The sequence below is a fragment of the Mixophyes fleayi genome, chromosome 1 (assembly GCF_038048845.1).
Source record: "Mixophyes fleayi isolate aMixFle1 chromosome 1, aMixFle1.hap1, whole genome shotgun sequence".
Taxonomy (NCBI): domain Eukaryota; kingdom Metazoa; phylum Chordata; class Amphibia; order Anura; family Limnodynastidae; genus Mixophyes; species Mixophyes fleayi.
Window position 1 is genome coordinate 62,184,029 of NC_134402.1, and position 25,865 is coordinate 62,209,893.

Consider the following 25,865-nt stretch of genomic DNA (forward strand, 5'->3'; position numbering starts at 1 on the left):
TAACTGTGCCCGCTCCAGCCCTTGAGTCTCATTTATAATTTTATATATCTCTTCCCATAAACAATATCTGGTTTGTGCATCTGGGCACAATGCCAGCAGTACGAGGGTGCCTAGACTTGATTCAGAACAAAATGGCCAGGTCCTGTGTCATGAGATGATGCAAACTTTTGCACCACCAGAAGAAGCCCCCATCTTGGTTCACAGATCCATATGATTCATGTGTTTGCATAGAAATAGGTGTGGATGTCACAGAATGTCATTTGTGCTGTGGGTCTGAGTTTTTGCAGCTTTGTAAATAAAGTTTACTGTCACATATAAATACAAAACAAATCTCTGCTTTACCACTAACCAGTGCTTGTTAAGTCAATTGAAATGATTGGCCAATGACCGAATCACAAGGTTCTACATTGGGCGGAGCTGGCTCATAATAACCTATATGTTAGGTTTATTATTATGAGCCTCATAAAAAATAGTTTTCAATCTTTATCGCATTGATAAGGATTGAACTATTTCTCATATTCATGAAAAAAGCAACACAGGAACAGCAGTTCCGAAAAACTGGTGTTTCTACTTACCACTGCCTCTTCACTTCCGAAGACGTTTGCGATTCACGGGGGTCCTCTTCTCACTCCAGAGCGCATGTGCCGACTGAAAACCTTGGCCATGCGCACAAACATCCCTGCACTGAACAGTTGCAGAGAGAGCGGTGTGTGACAGGGAGGGATCATGTGATCCCTCCACACATGCGCTATGAAGCTCTGCTCTTCGGAGCAGAGCTGAACAGTGTTGAAAACTATCAAAAACGGTAATGTACGCCAGTCTGAGCCTGAGATTTTCAACAGTTGTTAAATTGCTGTACATAGCAGTCCCCATAGACATCTATGTGGACTGCTATGTATTTAGAAAAAAATGCAAAGCAGCAGATATCTATGATATCTGCTGCGATGCAGTGTTGACAGATTGGAAAAATACTTAAATATGTGTGCGCTGTTTTTGGGGAATTTACAAGTAAACTAACTATAATAAATAGGCACCTTAGAGTTAAGAGTAAATGCAGTTAAGAGGGCAAATTTGCATGTGCACAAACCATGCAGCGATGCAAAGGGAGCACATGCATTTTTTTACATGTAGTGAATATCATCAGCAGCAACAACTATTTATATAGCGCCACGATACTTTGCATGTAGAACAAAAAAATGACTACAGTTTAAATTTTACAATATGATTTGAGTTAGGAGGTGCTCTCGCCTCCCAATTCTTGATCTATTGGCAGATTTTAAATATACTCCAACCCCCCCCTCCTCCCCCCCAGCACAACATTGTGCAAAATGTCATGTTGTAGCTGGATTTACTCCTAACTGTAAATGAGGACATGTATGAGGAAATTTCCAAGTGATACCGTGATACCATCTGTATAAAATAATAATTGTGGAAGCAGTACAGTGATTCTGGGTTAAATTGGTTGAAAACAACCGAACTGTCAAATTAGATAGTAATATGTGCAATTATCATGAGAAGATAAGGAAGCAGACAATGAAATGTGAGATAAAGAGCATATATGGAATTTTGCATCATCAACATAAGAGTAATATAACCCATAAAAAGGAGATGCAATATGAGCATCCAATGACTGTCACACCGCTATTAGATTGTAGTGAAATGTATCTTATGAATGTACAATAATGTATATATTGAATGAATTACAATACCGGTCATCTATAACATTGAGATATGTTTTAAGTAGTGTCTGCAGCATGTGTAAACACTCATTCATATTTAATAATGATTAGAGTTGTTTCCCAAAATAGACTATTATTCTTTTCCCAGGAGACCTCGACCCCCCTTTGTGCACATACCGCATAATTGACCATTGTCATGTTATCCATGTCACTCTAAAAAAAAATCCAAACCGATGACTTTCAACTCACAAAGGCATCTGTCCTTTTACATGTGATAGCGAACTAACAGCCATGGCAATGTCTGGTATTGCTGTATTGTTCTATGATAAATGACACCTTCCCTCACAGTATAATACTGTTTGAGTGAGGAAAAATTGGAGGAGTTGTGCATCTCAGACGGTTAGTGACAATTTGTTTTACACTTTTAGGTGGTCTAATGTCAATTCAATTTGGAGACTGGGTCACCAGAATCTGCAAACACAGATTGCTCCTCATCATCCCTTTGAGGATCACTATCAGATTACTTTACTACTGTCTAATCAAACTCATCAACAAACTGATGCTAACAGTCTCTGGCACTAAATTGTAACTTCATCATCATTATCATTTATTTATATAGCGCCACTAATTCCGCAGCACTGCACAGAGAACTCACTCACATAAATCCCTGCCCCACTGGGACTTACAGTCTAAAATCCCTAACATACACTCACAGACAGAAACACAGACACACAGATTAGGGTCAATTTGTTAGTAGCCAATTAACCTACCAGTAGGTTTTTGGAGTGTGGGAGGAAACTGGAGCACCCGGAAGAAACCCACGCAAACACCCGAAGAACATACAAACTCCTCACAGATAAGGTCATGGTTGGGAATCAAACTCATGACCCCAGTGCTGTAAGGCAGAAGTGCTAACCATTAAGCCACCATTTTTACCAATGTTTGGATCTGACATGTTGTCCTCAAAGTCTCCAAGAGAAAACTGTGTCGCAATTTGAGATTTAAGTTTCATTATCAGAACTGCCAACATGAAATAGACATTCCATAGTATCAGGTTTGACACATTTTTGGGAGAGTGCTTTTCTTTTCTTTGCACAATTTGTCATTCTCAAAAAATAAACAAAATATTTGGGCTTCTCAAAACAGTAATATCATTATAACTAGTCCATCTTTCCATCTCCTCTAATAATAGCTAAGTGCAGAGACAGATATGTTGTTTTGCACCAGTTATACTCCTATTAATATAGCAAGCAATTTACAGCCAGAGTATTTTGACATAATGCCAAGTACAAGTGGATTTTGGATTTATTAATGTACAAAATGATCTAAAAAGAATATCGACAAGGAAGTTTACCTGGTAACTGAAAGCACTCCACTGACAGCATCGTAGCACAATGCCCAATACAATGAAAAAGTTAAATCATGGACATTATATGTAGTTAGATTTTTGTTAAAATACATTGCAATTTGAAATTACTATCATTCATTTTGCTAAATAACTCCTTCCTGTCCCGTGGTATGCTATATATTTGTGACTAGCTAAAAATTTTGCTGTATGTCAGTTGAAACAAGAATAACTTTTAACTGTGTGTTTACAATCAAATAGGAAAATTATATTTTGGGGGGACAGATTGATCTTTTGGCTACATATATAAAGAAAGGCATTTTTTAAAATAGCATATTTTATAATGATTTCACTCATAACAGATTTTAAATAACTCGAGCTACAGCACTGTATTTATTGACTACATAGACTATAAGGAGATGTGTTTTTTAAGTTCTGTACTTGTTATAGGGGCTGGAAGTTTGTGTTTTAGCCAATATACATCCTGGAGTCAGGAGAGATCCCCCAACTTCTTTCCAGCCAAGCCGAAATTAGCTACTGCTATGCATCACTGTACTTGCTCTGCTTGCTCCTTGCCTGTCATCCACACGAACCTCATGCTTTTGCTGCAGTTTCTTATAAAGTTGTAGGGACTGCAGAGATTGCATTAACTATGGGTGATATCACTTCCACCAGATGCAAAGCAGCAGTGTAGAAATCCAATTGTTCCATTTCCATTTATATGTTTTATACTCACTGTCTATTTCAACAATTGGTGGCCATATTTGCTGCCTTGGCTTTACAGTGAGTGGTTGACTAGTTCAAAGCTGTTTCTTATTTAGACGCTGGGACATTTACTTATATTTTTCATTTGTAATATACTAACCAGATCCGACTACCCAGAGGGTTACAAAAAGAAAAAAGTGGCTCTATCTCTGCTCTTTGTGCTCAGTTACAGGATGTCTGAAAAGTATAATAAATGATTTTGTCAAGTATGCCTTAAGGAGCCTTAAATACCAGCATTAATGAAAGATTTACTTAAGTGGTTTCAGGCCTCCCTGCAGATAACCTTTGATGTGATTAGATCTGCCAATACCTTCTCAGTACAACCTTCTATTTCTGATTTCCCTGCCTACCTCCTGCTATGCTGGTCCAAATTAGAGATCTGGTTCTTATTAATCTGAATTCTGATTTTTCAGAGATGGTTGGGATGATTCTTCTGTATTTCTGTCAGAAAACATAGGGTTTCTGGTTACATCTGTCATAGCTTCTATGGATCTCCAGAAGGAAGAAAAAACGAAATCTAAACAGAACCAATTTTGTCTGGGATACAAAAAAAGACCCCATACTATTTTCAATCCACAAGGAAATTCTACAGTATGTTTCCGGGTAAGCAATGGCAAAGAAAACAAGTATTCCAGGAGACAATGAAGACAATATAAAGACCTCTTGAAGAGGAAATTAGAAACAGTTCTAAAAAAGATTATTTCAAGCCTTATACAGTCTTCATACCAGCTTTTGCAATGACCACTTAGGTCAGATCACTGAAGCAATATTTGTAACAGCTGGTGGAAAATTTTAACAAAATCTTAAAAAAACACCTTTCCCGTAATTATATTGCCAAATATATTATTCCACGCTATAGAATGCAGTAGAATGACAGCTGAAAGAGCAGTATATAAACAAAAAAGCATCTTCTGATAGCAGGAGCTGGGCGGATTCAGGCGGATGCACCCAGTAAAACTTCCACATGCAAAAATTAAATAATCTATGTGCCTATGTGACTGAGAAGATTATTTACTTGATATACAAGAGATGTAAAACGTACATTAACGGGCATTCCCTGATTATTAGGAGTAGTTTTATCCCCAGAAAAGAAGTTTTATCCTCAGAAGTTGATAAGCCAGGAGCTTGAATGAACTTCAGCCCTTATCTGTATTTTCGACAATTATTCTTAAACAACCTTCTAATTTTCTACAAAACTACCTAGTTTAATCAAAATCTAATTTTCTGCAAAAGTAACTACCTAGTATTATCAAAATCTAATTTTCTACAAAGTAACTACCTAGTATTATCAAGATCATTACATAGTAATAATAGTTTTCTTCTATCTTCTCCAAAAATTTGAAGTAGAAGGAATAGTACCTGAATGTAAATCAAAGCCTGTCCTACACCAACTCCCGGTAAATGTATTTTTATTAAATAGCACACTACTACATTTTTTCATAGTTAATTTTATGGTGTCTTACGCTTATTACAGAGACAATGTAGTGCCAGAAAATGAGATACACCCCCAAAAATTGTACAGATCTGGATTCTTCATAATATTCATCTACAGGTATACCTAAATGTTAACACTATTTTTTTTTTTTTTTACTGTTCTTGTTTTCAAACACAGTTTATGAGTTTCTATATTAACCATCATACATTTCTGAATAGTGCAATCTAAGGTATTAATTCTTTATAATTTTAGGGATTTTCAATGCAAATTTGCCAAAAGTGTGATGATATTTTGATCTGTATTGTATATAATTCCAGCAATATTATATTTTTGCAAAAAGTTAAGAAAAGAGATTTCTTAAATACATATTTAAATCTACATGGTCAACATTTGTTTTTAAAAAGCCCTATATGTACCTCCCTTTTTGCTTTTCCCTGAAAATAAATGTGGAAAATAAACAAAAAATAAAACATACAATGTTACAATATATTATTTAGTAGCCATGGAAGGATAGACTTAATTCAGAAAAGCATTCTGGGAATAAATATTGATTGTCTCTTAAGCTTAGCACGTGTGGCACTTTTATTATAGCTTTATTGGCAAGAGAATTTAGAAGGTATTTGTCAGTCAGCACACATTCTCACATTTAAGAAAATACATTCTTTCCGTCACTCACTTTACATACTGGGGCTCATGAAATGCATTGTATCGTCATTGCTGAACCCTGATACATCAGGTGAGCGGTATCTTATGAAAGGAGTTCTGACTACCTGCCGTTTTGTACAATTAATAATAGTTATACACTACTATATGTATTCTGAAATATATGCTTAAACTGAGTTAAACCAAACTATGTAATAGAAAACTGACCAATATGAATACACTATACAAACTAACTAAACGTAAAACTATTTTTTAATTTTCTGCTGGACTAATCTAACATATTAAACCTTAAGTAAAGATATACTCGCTTAATAATCTAATATATCCAAATTAAAGATAAGATCATTTTAAACTAATCCTGAGTCTATAATTTTACAATAAGAAAATTACTAAATGATTTATATAACTACAAAGAAACTACCAACAAAAATATTATTATTTAAAACAAACTAATAACAAATCTAACACAATAAGCACATACCAACAACCAGCAAACAAAGAATTAGAATATTTTTTTTCCACTCCATTTGATAATATTGGATAATTATACATTATATCATACACTAATGAGTGACAATGTGGTAGGATCCTATCTCTTTGACAACAAATTTAAGTGAGATATGTAACAATAGATTGTAGAAAGTTTGAATAAACTTTCTATCTGATCATCATGGTGATCAATTATATATGAATGAGTATATTATATCAAAAGTTTTAAGATTAATTTATATAGACTTTTTTGTGCTACATGTGGTTCAAAATATTGAATTATACTTTATACAAAATGCCTTTGTAAATTGCCTTATAACCCCTGTTTTTCATTCTATAGGTATTTTCAGTCAGTTTAGTTCAATAATATTGGAATATTCTGAATAGCAAATGTGGCAAGAAAGTGTGTGTCATATAAACACCCTTTTTTTTACTTAATTGTAGTAACTGCAGTATGTGTGCATCAAATTCTTTGAAGTTACATAAATACCAGTTAAACACCTCTGTTTCACTCAAAGAATATCAGTAGGTATTGTTCAAATTATTGGAATATAATTGAATCTGCCTAATAAACACCTTTTTAATTCAAATATATTTTCCAGTAGATGTGGTCCAAATAAATATTAAAATATATTTCATTCTAGCTGCACTCAAAATATATTGTCTTACAAATGGCTTTTTTTTCCAACTGGACTTGAAAATGTTCTGTCTTATAAACACCACTTTCACTAACATCCATCACAGTAGGTGTGATTGCTCAAAACTCAATTGTATAATATATATTATTATTATAAATCTTTGCAACAAACTGCAGTGCAAACCAAAGTTCACAGGAGAGGCAGGTCATTTATATATAAAATGAAATGAAAATTAATCTGATAAAACAAGGCGACTTTTAAAATATTGTACACCAAAGAAGCAGAAACAGCCAAGACAAGTTCAAGCGAGAGAATGTGCCCGATTTGAGTGCAACAGAATTGCCTCTTGAGGAGAAAGCACAGCTGACCTCCAAGCCCAGGAGATAAACACATTACAAGCGGAATGTATGATATGCTTGGAATTTGGTCTTGTTATTAAATAAATTTTGACATTTATTTTTATTTCTTAGTTGCTCTTTGTTTTTTTTCTCTACACACTTTACTTCCAACTTTCTAGACTGACAAGTTTCTTATATTTTGATAAATTTTGCTTGTATTTATTACATATGTTATATGTTTAAAAAATGAAGGGAAGCAATTGTATTCTTGATATCTTGCGCTCCCCTGTCAAATGTTGTAATATTCTGAGCTGTGAATTTTTATTCAATGCTTCCCACGCAAAATTTGTCAGGTACATTCTTCCTGCCCAATCTTAATACCTATTTTTTCTTTAGCATCTGGGGAAACAGGGAGGCATAGAAACTTGTCAATAGTCCCACGAAACGGACATTTGTATCACATCGGGGTTTCTAGCACATGCGAAAGTGTCGGTGTGGGTTATTCAATATGCTATTATTAGGTTATATTGTATGCTGTTCATTGAGACTGTATACTATGCTGGTAATTGGGGCTTTATAATATGAGACTTTGTAATATGTGTGCTATTTTGGATTGTACAATATTGTGTATAGTATACTGGTCATCTACTAGCTACTATTACTATAGCTAAAGAAAAGTAAACCAAGCCTTGTTGTTATGGCCTACGACCACCTAGATGAGCTTCTGGAACAGTTTAGGGTAGAGATCTTCACCTAAAGCAGCCACCTTTCCAATAGAGCTTTATGTGCTCACAGGTACTCAGATGCCCCCAGGTCTTAGGCTCAGAGTAGTAAAAGCTCATCAAAGATGGCCCCAGCGCAGGTGGTATCGGGGGCGCTAGCCTGGCTGGAGCGGATGGTCAGAGGCAGGCCGAGGTCAGAGGTCCATAGCAAAACAGCAAGGTCCTGACTAACAAGCCAAAAGGTTAGGGTCACAGGCAAACAGGCAAGGTCCAAGGTACAGGCAGAGGGTCACAACGGTAGATCAGATATATAGGAATTATACAGCGGTCAGCAACAGTGCAGGACTGGAACGCTATAGCCGGCAGGGAGGCTAAGCCCTCCCTGCCTTAAATACTGATAGCAGCCAATCAGGAGGCAAGCTCCCTAACCAAATAATGGGACCCAGCTGAATACTGCGCCTGTGCTCGGGTAACAGCTTGCCAGGTCAAAGCGCTAATTTAATTAAGTCACACGCCCGGCTGTGGCTCTCCTGCCCTGGCAGCGGCCGGATAGCGCCGGAAATGACGTCCCGGTCGTCATGACGACGGCTGGGACGAGGGGCATTGAGGGGGAGCGAGCCGCAGCTGCTGGCGGTAGCGCCGCGGTTCGTGACACTTGCCAAATAGTTGACAGTAGTAGGTAAGGGTTGGTAACTTCAAATTTGGTGTTAAAACATCTGCCCACTTTTTTCTACCTTTATTAAGGAAAAAAGTGAACATCAAAATGTTTTAAAGATCTAGCTATGTGATCATTATAAGAATTGAGGAATGGATTAAGCCTGAGGGAGATTAAAAGCTGAGGTTGTGTACATAACTAGTTAGCCTCACTAAGGGTAAACAAAGCAAGGTAAACAAAGCAATGTGACGCCTATGTAAATGTCATAAGGGGCAAGCTCAGGCGAACAGGCTATAAAATCTCAGGAAGGAGTCATCCAGTCCTTTTGGATCCAGGAAAGCTGCCCTCCCTCCCATTTCCTGTTACTGGATCCGGTGTTCGTTGGCTGGTTCTGGAGTTCGCCTTCCTGCTCTTTGTGTGATGGTAGCGAGGCGCTTGGAACCCATTCCCTTTGAAGAGTCAGCTTAGGTTCAGTGCAAGTACTGTCCCTGGGGGCTGGCTTGTGGTGCGTTACGATTAGCCCAGAAGGGTTCAGGTTCTGAAATGCCTGGAATTATTGTCCCAGTTTAAGGATAAATGACAAGGGTGTGCTCAGGCAAAATAATGCATAAGTATGGATGTCCCGAGGGTGGGTGACCCGTGATGGGACATCCATATTGGTATTGGGCCTTTGCCGATGCTGTCTATAGTGTTCTCCCTCCATCCTATTAGTGTGCAGTGTGGTGTCTTTATTATATATGATAAGCAGGGCTGCCAAGAGGAATTCAGGGCCCCGGTACAACAAGTTCATGGGGCCCCCCCCTTATAGTTGAGTAAGCAAAAAAGTTTGGGCTGCGCAAAATTTTTCCTGGGTATGGTCACACAATTGGGGGCGTGGCAATGCACCATTGGGGTGTGGCTAGCACAATAAAATCACTAGGTCCTGAATTCCCCGGAGCGTGACATTTGTCCAAGCACTCCTGACTTTCAGGACATCTAGCACCCTTGTGTAGTATAGGAAGAATGCAGTGTGTACAGAAAGAGTTCAGTCTTGGCCTGCGCCCACTGGGCTCACCAAACATTGGCATTGTCCCTACTAGAATCACAACATTTCACACACTATGCTGCTCTGTCCTACCTGTTCTTCTCACTTTTACCACATGTGGCTGCTGGTTTCTTTAGTGGTGGCTTGTCCGGATCCTGGAATGTTGGAGGACCTATTTGGAAAAAAAATGGCTACATTTAGAAAATTACAGCCAGCCCCACCGTTAAATCAATAACATCCATGATTAATAATTAGGCCTTCCTCCAGCCCCAACATTAAAATAGTATTCCCATTACCCCGCAAACAAAATAGCAGCCATAAATTAGCCACCCTCTACCTCACACACACTACATTGCCAAAAGCTCCGTGCCATCACACATACATTACTGTGCCCCTTTATCATCACCATGCTATGCCCCCTTATGATTACACTGCGCCCTCCATGCTGCCTTTGCCCCTTTCTTTAACCCCCTGTGCCATGCTGCTTGTGCCTCTTTTTTTTAACCCCTGTGCCATGCCGCTTGTCCCTCTTTTTTTAACCCCTCTGTGTCATAATGCTATTGTCCCTCCTTTCTTTAACCCCTCTGTGTCATGCTGCTATTGTCCCTCTTTTCTTTAACCCCCTGTGCAATGCTGATTGTGCCTCTTTTTTTAACCCCCTGTGCCATGCTGCTTGTCCCTCTTTTTTTAACCCCTCTGTGTCATAATGCTATTGTCCCTCCTTTCTTTAACCCCTCTGTGTCATGCTGCTATTGTCCCTCCTTTCTTTAACCCCTCTGTGTCATGCTGCTATTGTCCCTTTCTTTAACCCCCTGTGCCAAGCTGCTTGTCTTGTCCCTCTTTTCTTGAACCCCTCTGTGCCATGCTGCTTGTCCCTCTTTTTTTAACCCCTCTGTGTCATAATGCTATTGTCCCTCCTTTCTTTAACCCCTCTGTGTCATAATGCTATTGTCCCTCCTTTCTTTAATCCCCTGAGCCATGCTGCTATTGTCCCTCCTTTCTTTAACCCCCTGTGCCATGCTGCTATTGTCCCTTCTTTCTTTAACCCCCTGTGCCATGCTGCTATTGTCCCTCCTTTCTTTAACCCCCTGTGCCATGCTGCTTGTCTTGTCCCTCTTTTCTTTAACCCCTCTGTGCCATGCTGCTTGTCCCTCTTTTTTTAACCCCTCTGTGTCATAAAGCTATTGTCCCTCCTTTCTTTAACCCCTCTGTGTCATGCTGCTATTGTCCCTTTCTTTAACCCCCTGTGCCAAGCTGCTTGTCTTGTCCCTCTTTTCTTTAACCTCTCTGTGCCATGCTGCTTGTCCCTTGTTTTTTAACCCCTCTGTGTCATAATGCTATTGTCCCTCCTTTCTTTAAGCCCTCTGTGTCATCCTGCTATTGTCCCTCCTTTCTTTAACCCCTCTGTGTCATGCTGCTATTGTCCCTCCTTTCTTTAACCCCTCTGTGTCATAATGCTATTGTCCCTCCTTTCTTTAAGCCCTCTGTGTCATCCTGCTATTGTCCTTCCTTTCTTTAACCCCTCTGTGTCATGCTGCTATTGTCCCTCCTTTCTTTAACCCCTCTGTGTCATGCTGCCCCCCCCCCGTTTTTTTAACCCCCCCCCCCGTTTTCCTTCCTTCACTTACCTTTACTTCTCTCTTCCTTCTTGTCTTCTCTGCTGCTCTGTGCTCCATTGCTCCAGACTGACTGAATGCTGGGTGTGACATGATGATGTCACACCCGGCATTCAGTCAGTCTGGAGCAATGGAGCACAGAGCAGCATAGAGGAGGGACGCCGGCGCCGCAATCACGTGAGTATGGTTTTGTTTTATTTTAACTACCCTGCTCCCCCCACCAACGAACGAGCCCCCGCCCCCCGCCGGGAAAAAAAAATTTGAAAAAGAAAAAAAATTAGTTATGAAAAAAGATAAAAATTGAAAAAAAAAAATTGTCGGCGCGAGGGCCCGGGCCGGGCCCCCTGACATGCCCGGGCCCGGGTAATCAGTACCCGCTCCCCCACCCTTCTCGGCGGCCCTGATGATAAGTGTTAAAGTTAAAATTAAGAGGTTTTTTGTTATCAACCGCTAAGCATTTTATCTCTAATGCCTACCTGACTGGACACTGGTATCTTTTATCTTTATAGGTGCTGAAAAAAGAAAAGGGAAAAGTCTTTTCTTAATAATTACAAAATAGAATTAACTAGTGGCCCCTAGAAACTGATAGTTGATCTCTGGTACTGATCATAATAATTTAGCTTGAAAAATGGCATAGACTAAGGTGCACAGTTCAAACAGATTTCTCAGTAGAAAAAAGTCACTAAACCCCAATTGGGCCAATAATCAAAGTATAAGGGGTATATTTATTAAACTGATTGTTGATGGCTTGAAAAAGTGGAGATGAACTGCGGGTTTGCCTATAGCAACCAATCAGATTCTATCTGTCATTTTGTAGAATACTAAGTAAATGATAACTAGAATCTGATTGGTTGCTATAGGCAACATCTACACTTTTTCAAACCTGCAGTTTAGTAAATATACCCCTAAGTTTTATATGCCATTTTGTAAGGATTATTAATAGAAAACAAGAAAAAGTGTAATGTTTCTTCCTGATGCTTGACACTGAGCCTTCCATGCTGCTTTTGATCCCCTTCATGCCTCCCCTATTTCACACTGTGCCCGCCATTATGCTGCTTTTGGTTCCCTTCACTCACCTTTCTATTGTCTTCGTTCTTCTATTCTGTCACCTTCTCGTCTTCTTGTGGCTGTTCCCTGGGCGATCCGCACTGCAATGTAATGTTGTCATGCCCAACATTAAGTGTGAGGGAAAGCAAGAAAGGGGAAGATAGGAGGGCAGTAGGGCAGGTGGGGGTGGCAGGCTGGGGGTGCGCCTCTCAGACTTGTTCCGTGGTCCGCAAAAAATGCTTTTAGGCCGCATGTGGTCCGCGAGGCACTAGTTTGACCACCCTGGACTAGAAGATAAAAGGTTTAAGGGAAGTGGAGGCTGCACGTGGGAGAGATGAGCATCTGATACGTTTTCCAATGTAAATTGAGGTAAATAAATGGAAAAAATTATAGATTAAAAGCACAAGGCCACGCTGCTAGGAACCTTCAGCTTCAAATGAAAACCTATCCTTGCTAACTCAATGGAATGATGGAGTAATTCAATGACATTGACAGATATAGGCACAGTATCTCCAGTCTTGCCAATAATTCAGAGAAACAATAAAACATTCCATTATAACAGAGAGTATAGGATGGTAATGCAATCCACATGCAAGTAATACAATTTGCACATTGTTCATATTGATCTGAATAAATGAACGGAAATAGGTTGAAAAGTGGTAAGGAGCGGTATGTGGACATAACTCCAACTGCCAGTTTAAAAACAAATCTGGGTCAACAAACTAAACTATGCATTTGATATTATTTGTTATGAAAGGTGAAGTTCTAAAAAATTATGTTAAATGTCTATTAAGGTGAATTAGAATTAAAAAACTCTGTATTTATAATAACTAATTGGAAGGACCATGATCCTACCCTCTTCTTAATGTAAACCTAATAAATGGTGTGTGGTGTATGTGTTTGCCTTTACTTAGGCATATGTTGTGACTTGGGAGCATGTGTTTGCACTTCTGGGACGTACCTCACTTTTTACTTTATCCCTATCTGTGTGAGTTCACGTGCCTTAGCAATAGGTTCTGTTCTCTGTTTTGCATCATGTTGATAGAGCCTGTCCAATTCTCTGTGTACTAACCCAACTTGTTTTGACTACATTTGCCTGCCAATAAGCCTGACCTTGGCTTTGTCTACCATTCATAAATCTGTGCTGCCTGCCCCTGACTTTTGGCATATTGTACTGACTTTGACCTTGTGCTTGCTTCTGCAATGCAATTATGAGACAGTATTTTATTTAATACTCCTAGAAAACTTTAATTGAATGATATGAAGGAAACAGCTGTACAAACATGATATCCAATAGTATAAAGGAAGAATACATGTATTTGGGTATAAAGACAACTTTGCATTCTTCTGTGACAATAATGAGGATTAATGAAAACAATTAATTACATACACATAATCAATATATAAATATAAGGGCAGCATTGTGGCACAGTTGCTAGTATTGCTGCCTCACAGTGCTGCGGCCATTGGTTGGATTCTGACCAGGGCCCTATCTGTGTAGAGGTTGTATGCTCTCACTTTGTTTGCCTGGGTTTCCTCCAAGTCCAAAAACATACTGGTAGGTTAACTGGTTGCTGACAAAAATGGACCCTAGTGTGTATCTATTCATATAGTAGGGAATTAGGATGGTAAGCTCCAATGGGATAGGGAGGGATGGGAATGATTACAAATATAGTGTTGAGTAATATGGTAGCGCTATATAAAATAAACGGTAATGATTTAATTAATTGTGCTTTTCGGTTACAATTCTATTAACAGCACTAAATCCATATCCCAATAGTACACTTGACCGTAGGCAATTTAGGTAAAGTTGTCCACTGCTTCTTCCAATATTACACTGGATCACAATATTAATTATATAATAATTGTGTAAGTAAAATATGCCAATTTACAGATGCTTTCATCAGTTTATGCCCATAAATTATTGGATTATGTTAGTCCTCATCCCCTTTCCAAAGAATTTAAGCATCATTCCCATCAAATAGCTTTCGTTCGGTTAGTATTATTTATTTATTTTCTGTGCACACTTGAATTTTGAATATTATGCATTTTTTTGTAGTTTTGATAAACATGACTTGGGCAATGCTTAAACATTAAAGGCCTGATTCATCAAGGAATGCAGATGCCGATACGTGCCGTATTTAGCGTTAAATTATTCTGCACATGCCCAGAAATTATCTATATGCCACAGAATGCAAGTGTATCCAATTCCTCTTCAAGCACAAAGCTTGTAATTTCTGGGGGGGGGGGAACGCATAAGGGACATATACATATGTGGAATATAAAGTCTCAAAAGAACGCACTAAAGAAAAAATTAAAACTATTAATGTCACCTGTTAATACTATTGGGCCTGATTCATTAAGGATCTTAACTTGAGAAACTTCTTATTTCAATATCCTGGACAAAACCATGTTACAATGCAAGGGGTGCAAATTACTATTTTGTTTTGCACATAAGTTAAATACTGACTGTTTTTTCATGTAGCATATAAATACTTGATAGCTTATTTGTACACTGAAATTTAAAGTTGATATGTGTGTGTTACATGAAAAAACAGTCAGTATTTAACTTATGTGCAAAACAGAACACTCATTTGCACCCCTTGCATTGTAACATGGTTTTGTCCAGGAGACTGAAATAACAAGTTTCTCAAGTTAAGATCCTTAATGAATCAGGCCCAATAGTATTAACAGGTGACATTAATAGTTTTAATTTTTTCTTTAGTGCGTTCTTTTGAGACTTTATATTCCACATATGTATTGGACATATCATGCAGTGTATTGTTTTGAGAGCAAAGCGCACCTATAGCCGTATTCAACAACAGATGTATTTTCGGATGACTGTTTTAGGTGTGTTTTTTAAGAAAATGCACAATACTTTCATATGTGCCTTAATTAATCAGGCCCTAAGTCCCTTTCATATGGCATAAAAAATGGCAGTTTTCTGTTGTTAAAGATAAATTAAAATATCAGACAAATCAATCAATTTGGATTGCTTATATATTGTTTTCCCTGTGTGCAATGCGATTGCAGTTCGACGAGACTAGTGATTGCAAATCACCGCTTGTGCGGTCACGTATAATTGCTTTGTAGCGGACATCTGTAACCACATCACTTGATATCCCTGTTCCCTGTTCCATCACATTTCCATAGATACTCATTTTTGCTATAGGAATTGCTATTGACATGGCTTCTATTATTCAAAAGAAGTCATAGGACAATGAGAATTCCTCTCCCATTGAATTTGGTATTTACTCAACAACAAGTAATACCAAGGCTGTACCAACAGACATTAGACATACTTAAGCTATACCGATATTCATTTACTGAGTATTTGTCCAGATTCAACATTTCCTTGGAATGATAAACAATCTCTATTGCATCTTATTATTCTACATTCAACACTGCATTTGGTTAGTACACAATTCTCATTGTCCAATAGGCATCACCCAATACATCATGCAAAAAGAAACAGTTCTTTAAAAAAAAGCAAATTACTTTAAATGCCTATTTTTCACTAAAACAATTACCGCAGTGGTGATGATTACAGATCATAGGAATATCCTTGGAAAGTTGCCGGTTTTATAGATCTGTTTTTCACTGAAATAATTAAAGAGCCAGAATGTCTTTGTCTGTTTAGCAAGTCATGGAAACACATTGTAAAACATAAATAAACATTTCACTTTTTGTGACACCTGTATAATTGAAAGAAAGCAATGTACACCCTTCTCAAATGCATACATTTTCCTACAAAATATGCATCCATGGTGAGCAGGACAGTTATAATAATAATAAAGTAAAGTTTTGGTTCTTTGTTCACAGAGATATATAGTATGTGAGGTTCAAATAAATTTTATATATTTTATTCTAATTGCTACACTAAATTGTCTTATAAACATTTTTTTTTCACTCAATTAAATACCATAGTAGCCGTGGTTTAAATTAGTAAACCATACTTCATATTGCCACACAATTGTAGGTCTTATAAACACCTATTTTTCACTGAAATGCCACAGTAGGTTTGGTTAAACTTAATTTAATGCACTTTATTAAAAAGTTTTTCTTTTACATGTTTTTTTCACTTAAAAAAATAGTTGAGTAGTTTAGTTCAAAGTATCTGAATAGACTTATTAGGCCGTGGCTTAGAATCAGTGAACTGAGAAGACCCTGACTAATACTTAAATAGCAATTGGGTGCCCTCCTGACAACCATCTCTATGTAGACACACTGGGAAAGCAAAACCATAGAGATCATTAACCCTATACATCACAATGCTCCCCCAGTGACGGGAAAGAGACACTGGTCACATGATCACTGCATTAAAGAGATTCTCTGGGTCAGAGGTGGATTGGGAACTTAAAGTGGCCCTGGAAAAATGTATTAAAGTGGCCCAAATCAACTGCAGGTGGGGCCAACAAAAAAGTGTGCAGTATTTAGAACTACTGGAATTTGATTGCAGTAACATTTAGGAAAACCAAGATGTGATGACTTAAGACTAGAGATGCTCAGGCTCGGTTCGACGAGAACAAGCTACCAGTCCTGTGTTAGACAAATACATTAATGCTTTTGCATTGTCTGCGACTGGCTAATGCCGCTGTGCTCCAACTTGTGTCATTGCCTACTAACACATCCTTCCAAAATCCCCTTCATAGAAACATATCTGACTTTGTTTAATAAGTTTAACTATTATAAAACATGTTGGCTCAATCATATTTAATCAGATTGCCAGAGCAGCATATGAACAGCTCACCGCACTGTTGCATCTTTCCCTGACGTCATGAGATGCAAACCACCAGTCAAATTCTCTCTCTATATAATATATGATTTTGAGTGGTTTGAATTAATAACAGTGCAGGGAGGGTTGGCAATGAGATCAGTACAGTGGGGGCTGAGAGTTATTCCAAGGGATTGCTGGTGATACAGTAAGTGCAAAGTAGGCAGGATTGGTGATATTGTCAGTGTAGATATGTATAGATAATTCACAGGTGATACAGTGTGCACGCAGCTCTGGCTTCACGAGCAGTACAGTGTGAAACAGAACATACCTCCCAACTGTCCTTGCCGTCGGACCAAATCCTGACTGAGACAGTCACTCAAATTCTGGACTGCCCCTCCACATTCATGACAGTTGGCAGACTGTCCTCCTCTCTCCTACCTGTTCTTGTCACTTTCACTCACTGTAGCTGTTGGTGTCTTTAGCACGGTTGCTGCTTGTCTGGATCCTGGAATGTTGGATTCAGATTTTAATAAGTGTTTATTTTTACATATATCCCTACATGATATATTCTTATATATTATATAATAATTATTTTGCTCCTACAGATATGGCGTTTTTTTCAAAACTGTATTAAGGTATTTTTGAATTTGTCTATATTTTACACTTAATAGCTGTCAACTTAATGTTTTCAGCTCAGTGCTAGGTTTGTCACATGACCTACAGATTACCTCACGTGATGTCACAAAACCAATGGTACCTCATAGAACACTGGTAAGTATAAATGTAACTGTCACAGCATAACCTGCTCAGTATAGGTAAAGCAGTAAGTCAGTGAGTAACCTAGAGAACCTAGAGAATGCCAACTTTCTGCTTCCCATGTGTGCGCTGGACTCCACAGAGAACAAGCAGATTTATATGAACTTTATATAATCTGAGAGATGTTAATATGTCTGGGGACACTGCTCACCATCTACACCTTCAAGTCCTGCAGTAACAAGAACAACTGCAGTAGAACGGAGGAAGTGTTAGGCCCTGCTCTGGCCGTGATTGGCTTTGGTGTGATTTTTCTAGCAAGATGTAGAGCCAGGCTGGAGGCTCAAGGAGGAGAAAACAACCCAGATGACTATTTAATCTTTGGACAAAGGCGGGAGTGCATACATTTTTTTGGCTTGGGGGTCCTACTTATAATTTGTGGACTTATGCTTTGCTTTGTTGGATACTGGGGAGCTGGATGCAGAACCACCATTCAAGAAACTGGCGCAGACAGAAAACCCAACAACTGTCTGTCGCTGGAAATAACAGGAGCTGTGATTTGCATCTTAGGATTTAGTCTCTCGGTGATGACGTACCGCCAGAGAAGAAGCAACAACAATGATCCAGTTGTGGACATAGAGGTACAGCTCCCGAGCGAGATGGAAATCCAAATTACCATGGGGGGGTGAGTATTTAACCATGCTATGTTGTAATAGATTATAAAGTCATGGTACAGATTTGTAATCTGCAGGATATAACTTTCCTTTTTACAGGCTGATGGTGTGTAATTTAAACAATAGATCAGCTAATGTATATAAACTGATTTATCCCCACTCTCAGCATTAAATTAATAACCCACACACTTCCACTGACATTCCTTTACGAGCTGACCACCCCAACATTACCCATGGGTGAAGGGTGGGCTCATGAGTCAAGGGGCTTGTGCCCCCTGGATCATGAGCCCATTAGAACTGCCCCAGCACGTTACTTTGCCTGTAAAAACCCATGGAAGTCCGTATTAAATGAATATAGCAGCCCCCACATTCCCTCACATAGTATAGGAATATAGCAGCCTCCCCCCATTCCCTCACATAGTATAGGAATATAGCAGCCTCCCCCCCATTACCTCACATAGTATAGGAATATAGCAGCCTCCCCCCATTCCCTCACATAGTATAGGAATATAGCAGACCCCCTCATACTTATCTTGTTCCAGCGGTATTGGAGACTCCTCTCTGCATCGCACCTCTCACACATGGGGACGGCACCTGTCATGTGGTGCGCGTCCCATGTGATGTGTGGCTGTACGGAGATTGGAGGAGGCCAAGCAGGTGGAAGGAGGGAGATCTGCGGGCAAATCAGGTTAGGGAGCTGAACCCAGAGGAGGGGCCAGCCACCATCCTGTCCCCGCGCCAGAACCCCTGCCTGTACCACCGGAAAGAAAAATCACTTTAATTAAAATATTTTTTAAAAAAAACATCAGGCGGCCTCATTAAGCCACCGGCCTACTGGGAAAATTCCTGATAAGGCCTATTACCAATCCGCCCCTGCTCTGAGTCTAGTAAGCATTCCTACTGGCAGAGCATATGTATGTTAGATGCAATTTTGGTACAGAACTCTACCAGCCAAACTAGAACCCTTGCAGCCCAGCTGGCCAATCTAACAGCTCTGTCTTTACTAAGACCCACAGTCAGTTCAAAAATGTATTCACGATTTCTTTAGAAGACTGCTGGAATCTTATGCTATGAGTCGAATATTACAGAAAGATAAAGTGTCTGGAAGGTTGTTTAGTATGGACTTGAATTCTCTGCTCATTTGTTTTTATGATTTGAGCTGGATTTGTGAAAGAAGGGCATGGCCAGATTACAACTCACACATGTTTTCCCATTTTGACTGCACTGAAATATCTTCGAACTGCATTCTATATTCACAGCCTCGGCTTTTGGCCACATCTAATAATGCTATTTGTACAGTATCTATTTCAAGAGCACTAGAGTTTTCCATCCAAGCAACTGTTTTGCACAAGTCATCCAGCAACTGCACTTCACATTCATACCGACAAACGCACTGACTTTACGTTATATTTAACTACTATATTTAACTATATTGGACAGGCGTAGCCATTGGCGAAAGTCGTATCACAGTTGTCAGTTTTCATTTTTTTTATAGAAGCTTTTACTGTTCCACTTAAATTGTGTTTTGTCCATCTTCTATTATTGGTAAATTTATTATAAAACGGACTGTAACATTTTCTTTGCATCATTCTAATTGGCACATGGGGAATGTATATACTAGAGGATACTTTAAAGTGTCAGTATTAGCAGTCTTAGACATCACTGGCCTTCCCAAGTAGAATCCTAATTAGAACCCAGCTGGGCTCAGCCTCAGACTAGAGATGACATAACACCTTTCACAGGTGTTACAACTAACCTCCAGTACTGATAACACATGCAGGGAACCACCAAACAACCAGCCGCTCTAAGAACCTGCTCAGTGCACTTCTGTTTGCCTGAGTATAAATTGTGTCCAACATTGATATGCCTGCTCCAGGACCAGAGCCGGATTTAGACCTCATAGGGCCCTAGGCAGGATACTGGTTTGGTGCCCCCCCGTGAAACAATATTAACTTTTAATAGGTTCTAGAAAAGATAGTGCAGACAATGTTATACCAATAAATATTAACTTTTAATTAAATCCTTACATAAAACAGAGTGCAAATGATGTTGTATATAGCTTTAAATGCTAAGAATTCTTACCCCAAACTTTTTTTTGTAACTATACACTTGACATAAAATATACTGCAAACAATCTTCTATTCCAATTTTTGCTGTTAAATAGAATATATTAACTTTAAACGTCTGATATCAGAGACATGCTCCAACCATGATTTCGCACTATATAAAGACTTGTAGTGTAATCAGGGGAATAGGTACTATCTCCTGGGTGAGCAGCAGCAGTAAACCACACAAGTCCAGACGTTTCACCATAACAACCACAGACAGTTTATTCACCAGCTTGTAAACAAAACAGAATATAATCAACATCCTAGCCGTCTGGCTACTAGACAACACATTTAGCAAGACCCTTTCTCAGAACTACAACATATTATTGCTCACTGCAGCAGAGTGTCTGAGGAGGCAGCTCATCTCCTCCCCAGGTCTAAGACACTGGATGCATATCCCAGCTGCCTTTTCACAGACACCTCCCATCTCTTGATCAGTCTGTTTTAATGTACAACCGACAGGAACAGGAAGCTTCTGTCACAGACTGAAGAGTGCACATTTTTACAATAGAGATAATTACATTTTAATAATAGGATTTTTACAATAATCGTTTAGAATGATAACTTTTCATTACTCACATTTGCTGATGAAAAGAAAGGTTATTTCAGTCCCTGCAGGTTGATATTATTGGTCCAACTCTGCGCACTGTACCTTGATCCTCTGTATGATGTCACTTCAGTCCCTGCACGCCCAGTCCAAGCCCACTGGGCCTGTGTAAGCTCTCACAGCTCCCTCCTACAAAAAATGTATTTGGGCAAATAAGTTGAAGTACAGAAGAGAAAAAAATGTCCCCAACTTCATCACTTTTGCTCCTCCTTCACACTTCCCCTTTAGTACACTGTACTCCCTTCATCATCACACTGTGCCCTCCATCATGCTTTTGCCCTTTAATCATCACACTGTGCACCCTTCACCGTCACACTGTGCCCTTCATATTTTTGCTCCCCTTGTTTATTTACCCTCACACGGCCTGTTCCACATTTCTGTCATCATCTCCCTCTGCTACAAATTATTGCAATCATGCCCCTCATGCCCCTCTGCTACTTATTATTCTCATCATGCCCCCTCATATATTTAATATTGCCATCATGCCCCTCTGCTACTTATTATTCTCATCATGCCCCCTCATATATTTAATATTGCCATCATGCCCCTCTGCTACTTATTATTGTCATCATGCCCCCTCATATATTTAATATTGCCATCATGCCCCTCATATATTTAATATTGCCATCATGCCCCCTCATATATTTAATATTACCATCATGCCCCTTCATATATTTAATATTGCCATCATGCCCCTTCATATATTTAATATTGCCATCATGCCCCCTCATATATTTAATATTGCCATCATGCCCCTCATATATTTAATATTGCCATCATGCCCCCTCATATACTTAATATTGCCATCATGCCCCCTCATATATTTAATATTGCCATCATGCCCCTCATATATTTAATATTGCCATCATGCCCCTCATATATTTAATATTGCCATCATGCCCCCTCCCTTAATACCTGTTTCAAACTTCTCTGACATGGCCCCACAGTTAGTTAACTTACCTTCTATTGTTTACTTCTTTGTCCGATGTCACGCTGCAGCTGCTCCTCCTCTCTGATCAGCCACTGCTCCTCGCCGACTTCTTGTTGAAAACCACGTCGGGAGTGACGTCATCACGCCCAACGTCATTTTCATGAGGAGAGGAGAGGAGACTGCTGGGTCCCGCCGGTCAGCTGACTTCTTTTTTTTTTTCTAACTTTATTTTTGCCGTTATGCCGGCGGACAGAGGGGGATGGCAGGCGGAGGGGAGCGCCCCTCTGTCTTGCCTACCCCACTCACCGTCGGCTCTGACAGGGCCCTCTAGGTCCCGCTGGGCCCTAGGCAGTTGCCTAGGGTGCCTAGCGGGAAATCCGGCCCTGTCCAGGACTATGCAGCTATTTGTGTCTCTTCAACTCCTGTGTCCAGTCTCTCCGCCAGCAGCACACCCATATCTGCATTTTCATCTGCGGTGTCCTGCTGCAAGCTGCTTCACTTTTACTGAGGAAACCAACTACACTGGGACGTGACCTGGGTCCTCACTGACTGAAGTCCAGATCCTTTTGTGAGGATCCCTGATGAAGTCCTGTGGGGTCTCAGTCTCTGCGCCAGTGTATTTGGCTGCGCCAATCCTGCCTGCTAGTTATTGTCATCTGTATATGTGTACTCCGCTACACTTGCTGCCTGTCTATGTTCTACAGGGTCACTGCGACATACTCTGTTTGTTTATTGCATGCTATGCGCTGTTCAAGTAGTGGCAACACATCCATATACCTTATTGCACGCTATGATCTGTTCAAGTAGTGCTAACACATCTGTGTACCCTATTACACAGTATGCACAGTTCAAATAGTGTAACACATCCGTGTACCACAGTACATGCTACGCGCTCCCCGGACAGTGCCTACAAGCTCTGTGTACTCCGTTGCATGTTACCAAACCCCAATACTTCCTGTACTCAGCTGTATCCTCAATTTTGCCTACAATGTGAAACACCTTAGTGTATTCCGGTGGGACAACCTCCCATTGTATCACATCCACACCCCTTTCAGTGTGTTGCTCTGTAGATACAAAATACCAATTTCTCACACAAAATTAAAAAGTTTTGTTAGATATTCTTTTCCTATTATAACTTTTTATGCACCTGGTTGTGTCCCCAATGGTGATGTCATGCTAGTATCAATGATGTAACACATTCTCAATGATGTCACACAGATGCCAGTAAGCCGTGCTTTTGACTTACTGTAATGGGAGACATTACCTGGAGAGTTCTGGGAGGAGTTAAAGGAATTTATGGGAAAAAACAGTCAAACAATGGAAACTTTACTGAGCACACCTTTTAGCACCTTTATAAAAACTAAGGAATGTACTATAAAACAATATTTTTGAAAATGCATCCCTTAATGAGAAGTTAAACCTAACAATGTACATTTGTGCACCCAACCCCCACCATTACACTAATGATTTCCTCCTGCCCACTACCATAATTAGTGACAATATTAAACTAACAGTAAATTAAACTATTATTTTAGTCATGCTGACTCTGGACTCATTCCTCTAACCAATTGCGTTGAAGAATATCTGCTACTATACATTATACCTTTTGTGACTCCTGCAGTACACACTTGCTTTTACTGCATTGCAATCAATTAACATCCCAGTGAGAGAGAAAGTAGAAGGAACAGGTACACATCATAGCTCACTGTTTAGCATGCAGGCTTTTAACTTTTGCTATACCAAGACAATGTACTTGTGCTTAACCAGTGCTAGGCCCAGGCCATGTAGTTGTATACAGATAAACTGACAATTTAATTAAGTCCACGAAAATGTTCAGTAAAAAAACATGAAAAATAGACTTTCATGAAGATTCCGCTGCAATGACCCTAGATGACACAGATATGAATAATTCATCATAGGTAGAATTATGATAAAGCATACTACTTTACTTTTCTGTTACAGGGACACAGGTCATAAATATAATAAAATCAAGCAGTCATAGGGGTAAATTTATCAAGCTGCGGGTTTGAAAAATTGGAGATGTTGCCTAGAGCAACCAATCAGATGCTAGTTAGCATTTATTTAGTACATTCTACAAAAAAAAAACAGCTAGAATCTGATTGGTTGCTATAGGCAACATCTCCACTTTTTCATACCCGCAGTTTAGCAAATATAGCCCCTAGTGTTAATAGATCTATCCACATATGAATTACACGTGCTGTGGTGCTGTCACCGTGGTGAGATCACATGCATGCATACCTGCTGTTTATACCATGCTGACATGTAGCACGTATGCAAACTATTTGCATTGCAGCCATATCACATATATAATTCATATATGTCATGATTTATAAGTCTGATCTGGAAACTCTGCAGTCCCAATAGCATTTAGATGGACAGCTATGTATGTGGAGTGTAGTCAACTGAAAGGCTAGAAGGAGTCACGACTGGGACTTGGAAAGAGACGACAGCAGACATTCATTTTAGGGTCTCACTAATAAGGAACAAGCTTCATTCAATGACAGGACAGGCAATAGCCTTATTAAATTCCTAGGACATTATATATTCATACTACATATAACCTTCTTATTTCAGGAAATTTCTGAAAACTACTTTACTTTCACTTTTCTTATTTATAATGAACACATTTAGATGGTAAATAAAGGGTCAGAGACAATATAATATTACCATGATTTGTATAATTCATTTTAGCACATTTGGCAGAAAAAAAACACATTATGCTGGCATAATCTATCGGTGTTTATATGCACCTACTATAGTAAACATGCCCACTTATGTGATATGACTCAGTTTCAGCTGTAACCAAGGAAATGGAAAACAGAACCAATGAATGTAAGACCCATGCAGATATCATATCCATCCAATTTAAATAACTAAATGCAATTTATCAAATTCATTTCTTCACTTTAAACCCCTAAAGTGTTAATAAATGTAACATGAAAATTTTACTTACCTACAAAAGTGAGTAGAATTACCAGTAAAAGTATAAGAGCACAAACACATGGAATCAGAATTAGCAGCAAGACCCGTAGGTACTTGGCAGATGCCAGCTTTTGAGAACAACCATCCCCCATATTATCTTCATCTGCTCCAAAGACCTGAAAAAGAAAAACAGTTTAGTGTTATCAAGTTTGTCTTGTTCCAAGAATATTTTACCAGCTGTTGTCTGATACATAATTAATATTTTACACACTCGCAAAAATTAAAATATAAAATTAATAATTAACAATCTAAAAATCCTGGATTGAAGGCAGTGGCATATCTGAAGAATCCTGGGTGCTGATGGAGACATTTTACCAGCACAGTCTGTCATAATGCTCAAAAATTAAAAAGTCTTACAAGATAAAAGGGAGTGTGCAAGTATCACCTTAATAGACAGGTATCACTGTGATCCAATCAGGTGCCACTTTCATTACACTAACTCTTTTGACAAAAATTTGAAACATACCCAGTAACTCCACTGCTGCAGCACACAGAAGGCTCAGAAATGGTGATCAGGAAGTAACCCATGATCGGACTTTTCTTCCGGGGAAGAATTCCTTAAGGGAAACTCTATTTGAACTCACATTTTCATCAAATATGACTTTACAAGGGTTTTTTGTGCTATTGCTATAAGTTTAAGCTGATTCCTATCAAAA

The 25,865-nt window shown here is 39.1% G+C and overlaps 1 protein-coding gene across 1 annotated transcript in view; it reads right to left on the bottom strand.

Annotated features, from left to right (window-relative positions):
* CORIN (corin, serine peptidase) overlaps window positions 1-25,865 on the bottom strand; it is a 207,583-nt gene that overhangs the window by 139,707 nt on the left and 42,011 nt on the right. Inside the window, exon 2 of the mRNA XM_075195300.1 lies at window positions 25,181-25,325. Coding sequence (XP_075051401.1) covers window positions 25,181-25,325 — 145 coding nt within the window. The remainder of the gene's footprint in view (window positions 1-25,180; window positions 25,326-25,865) is intronic.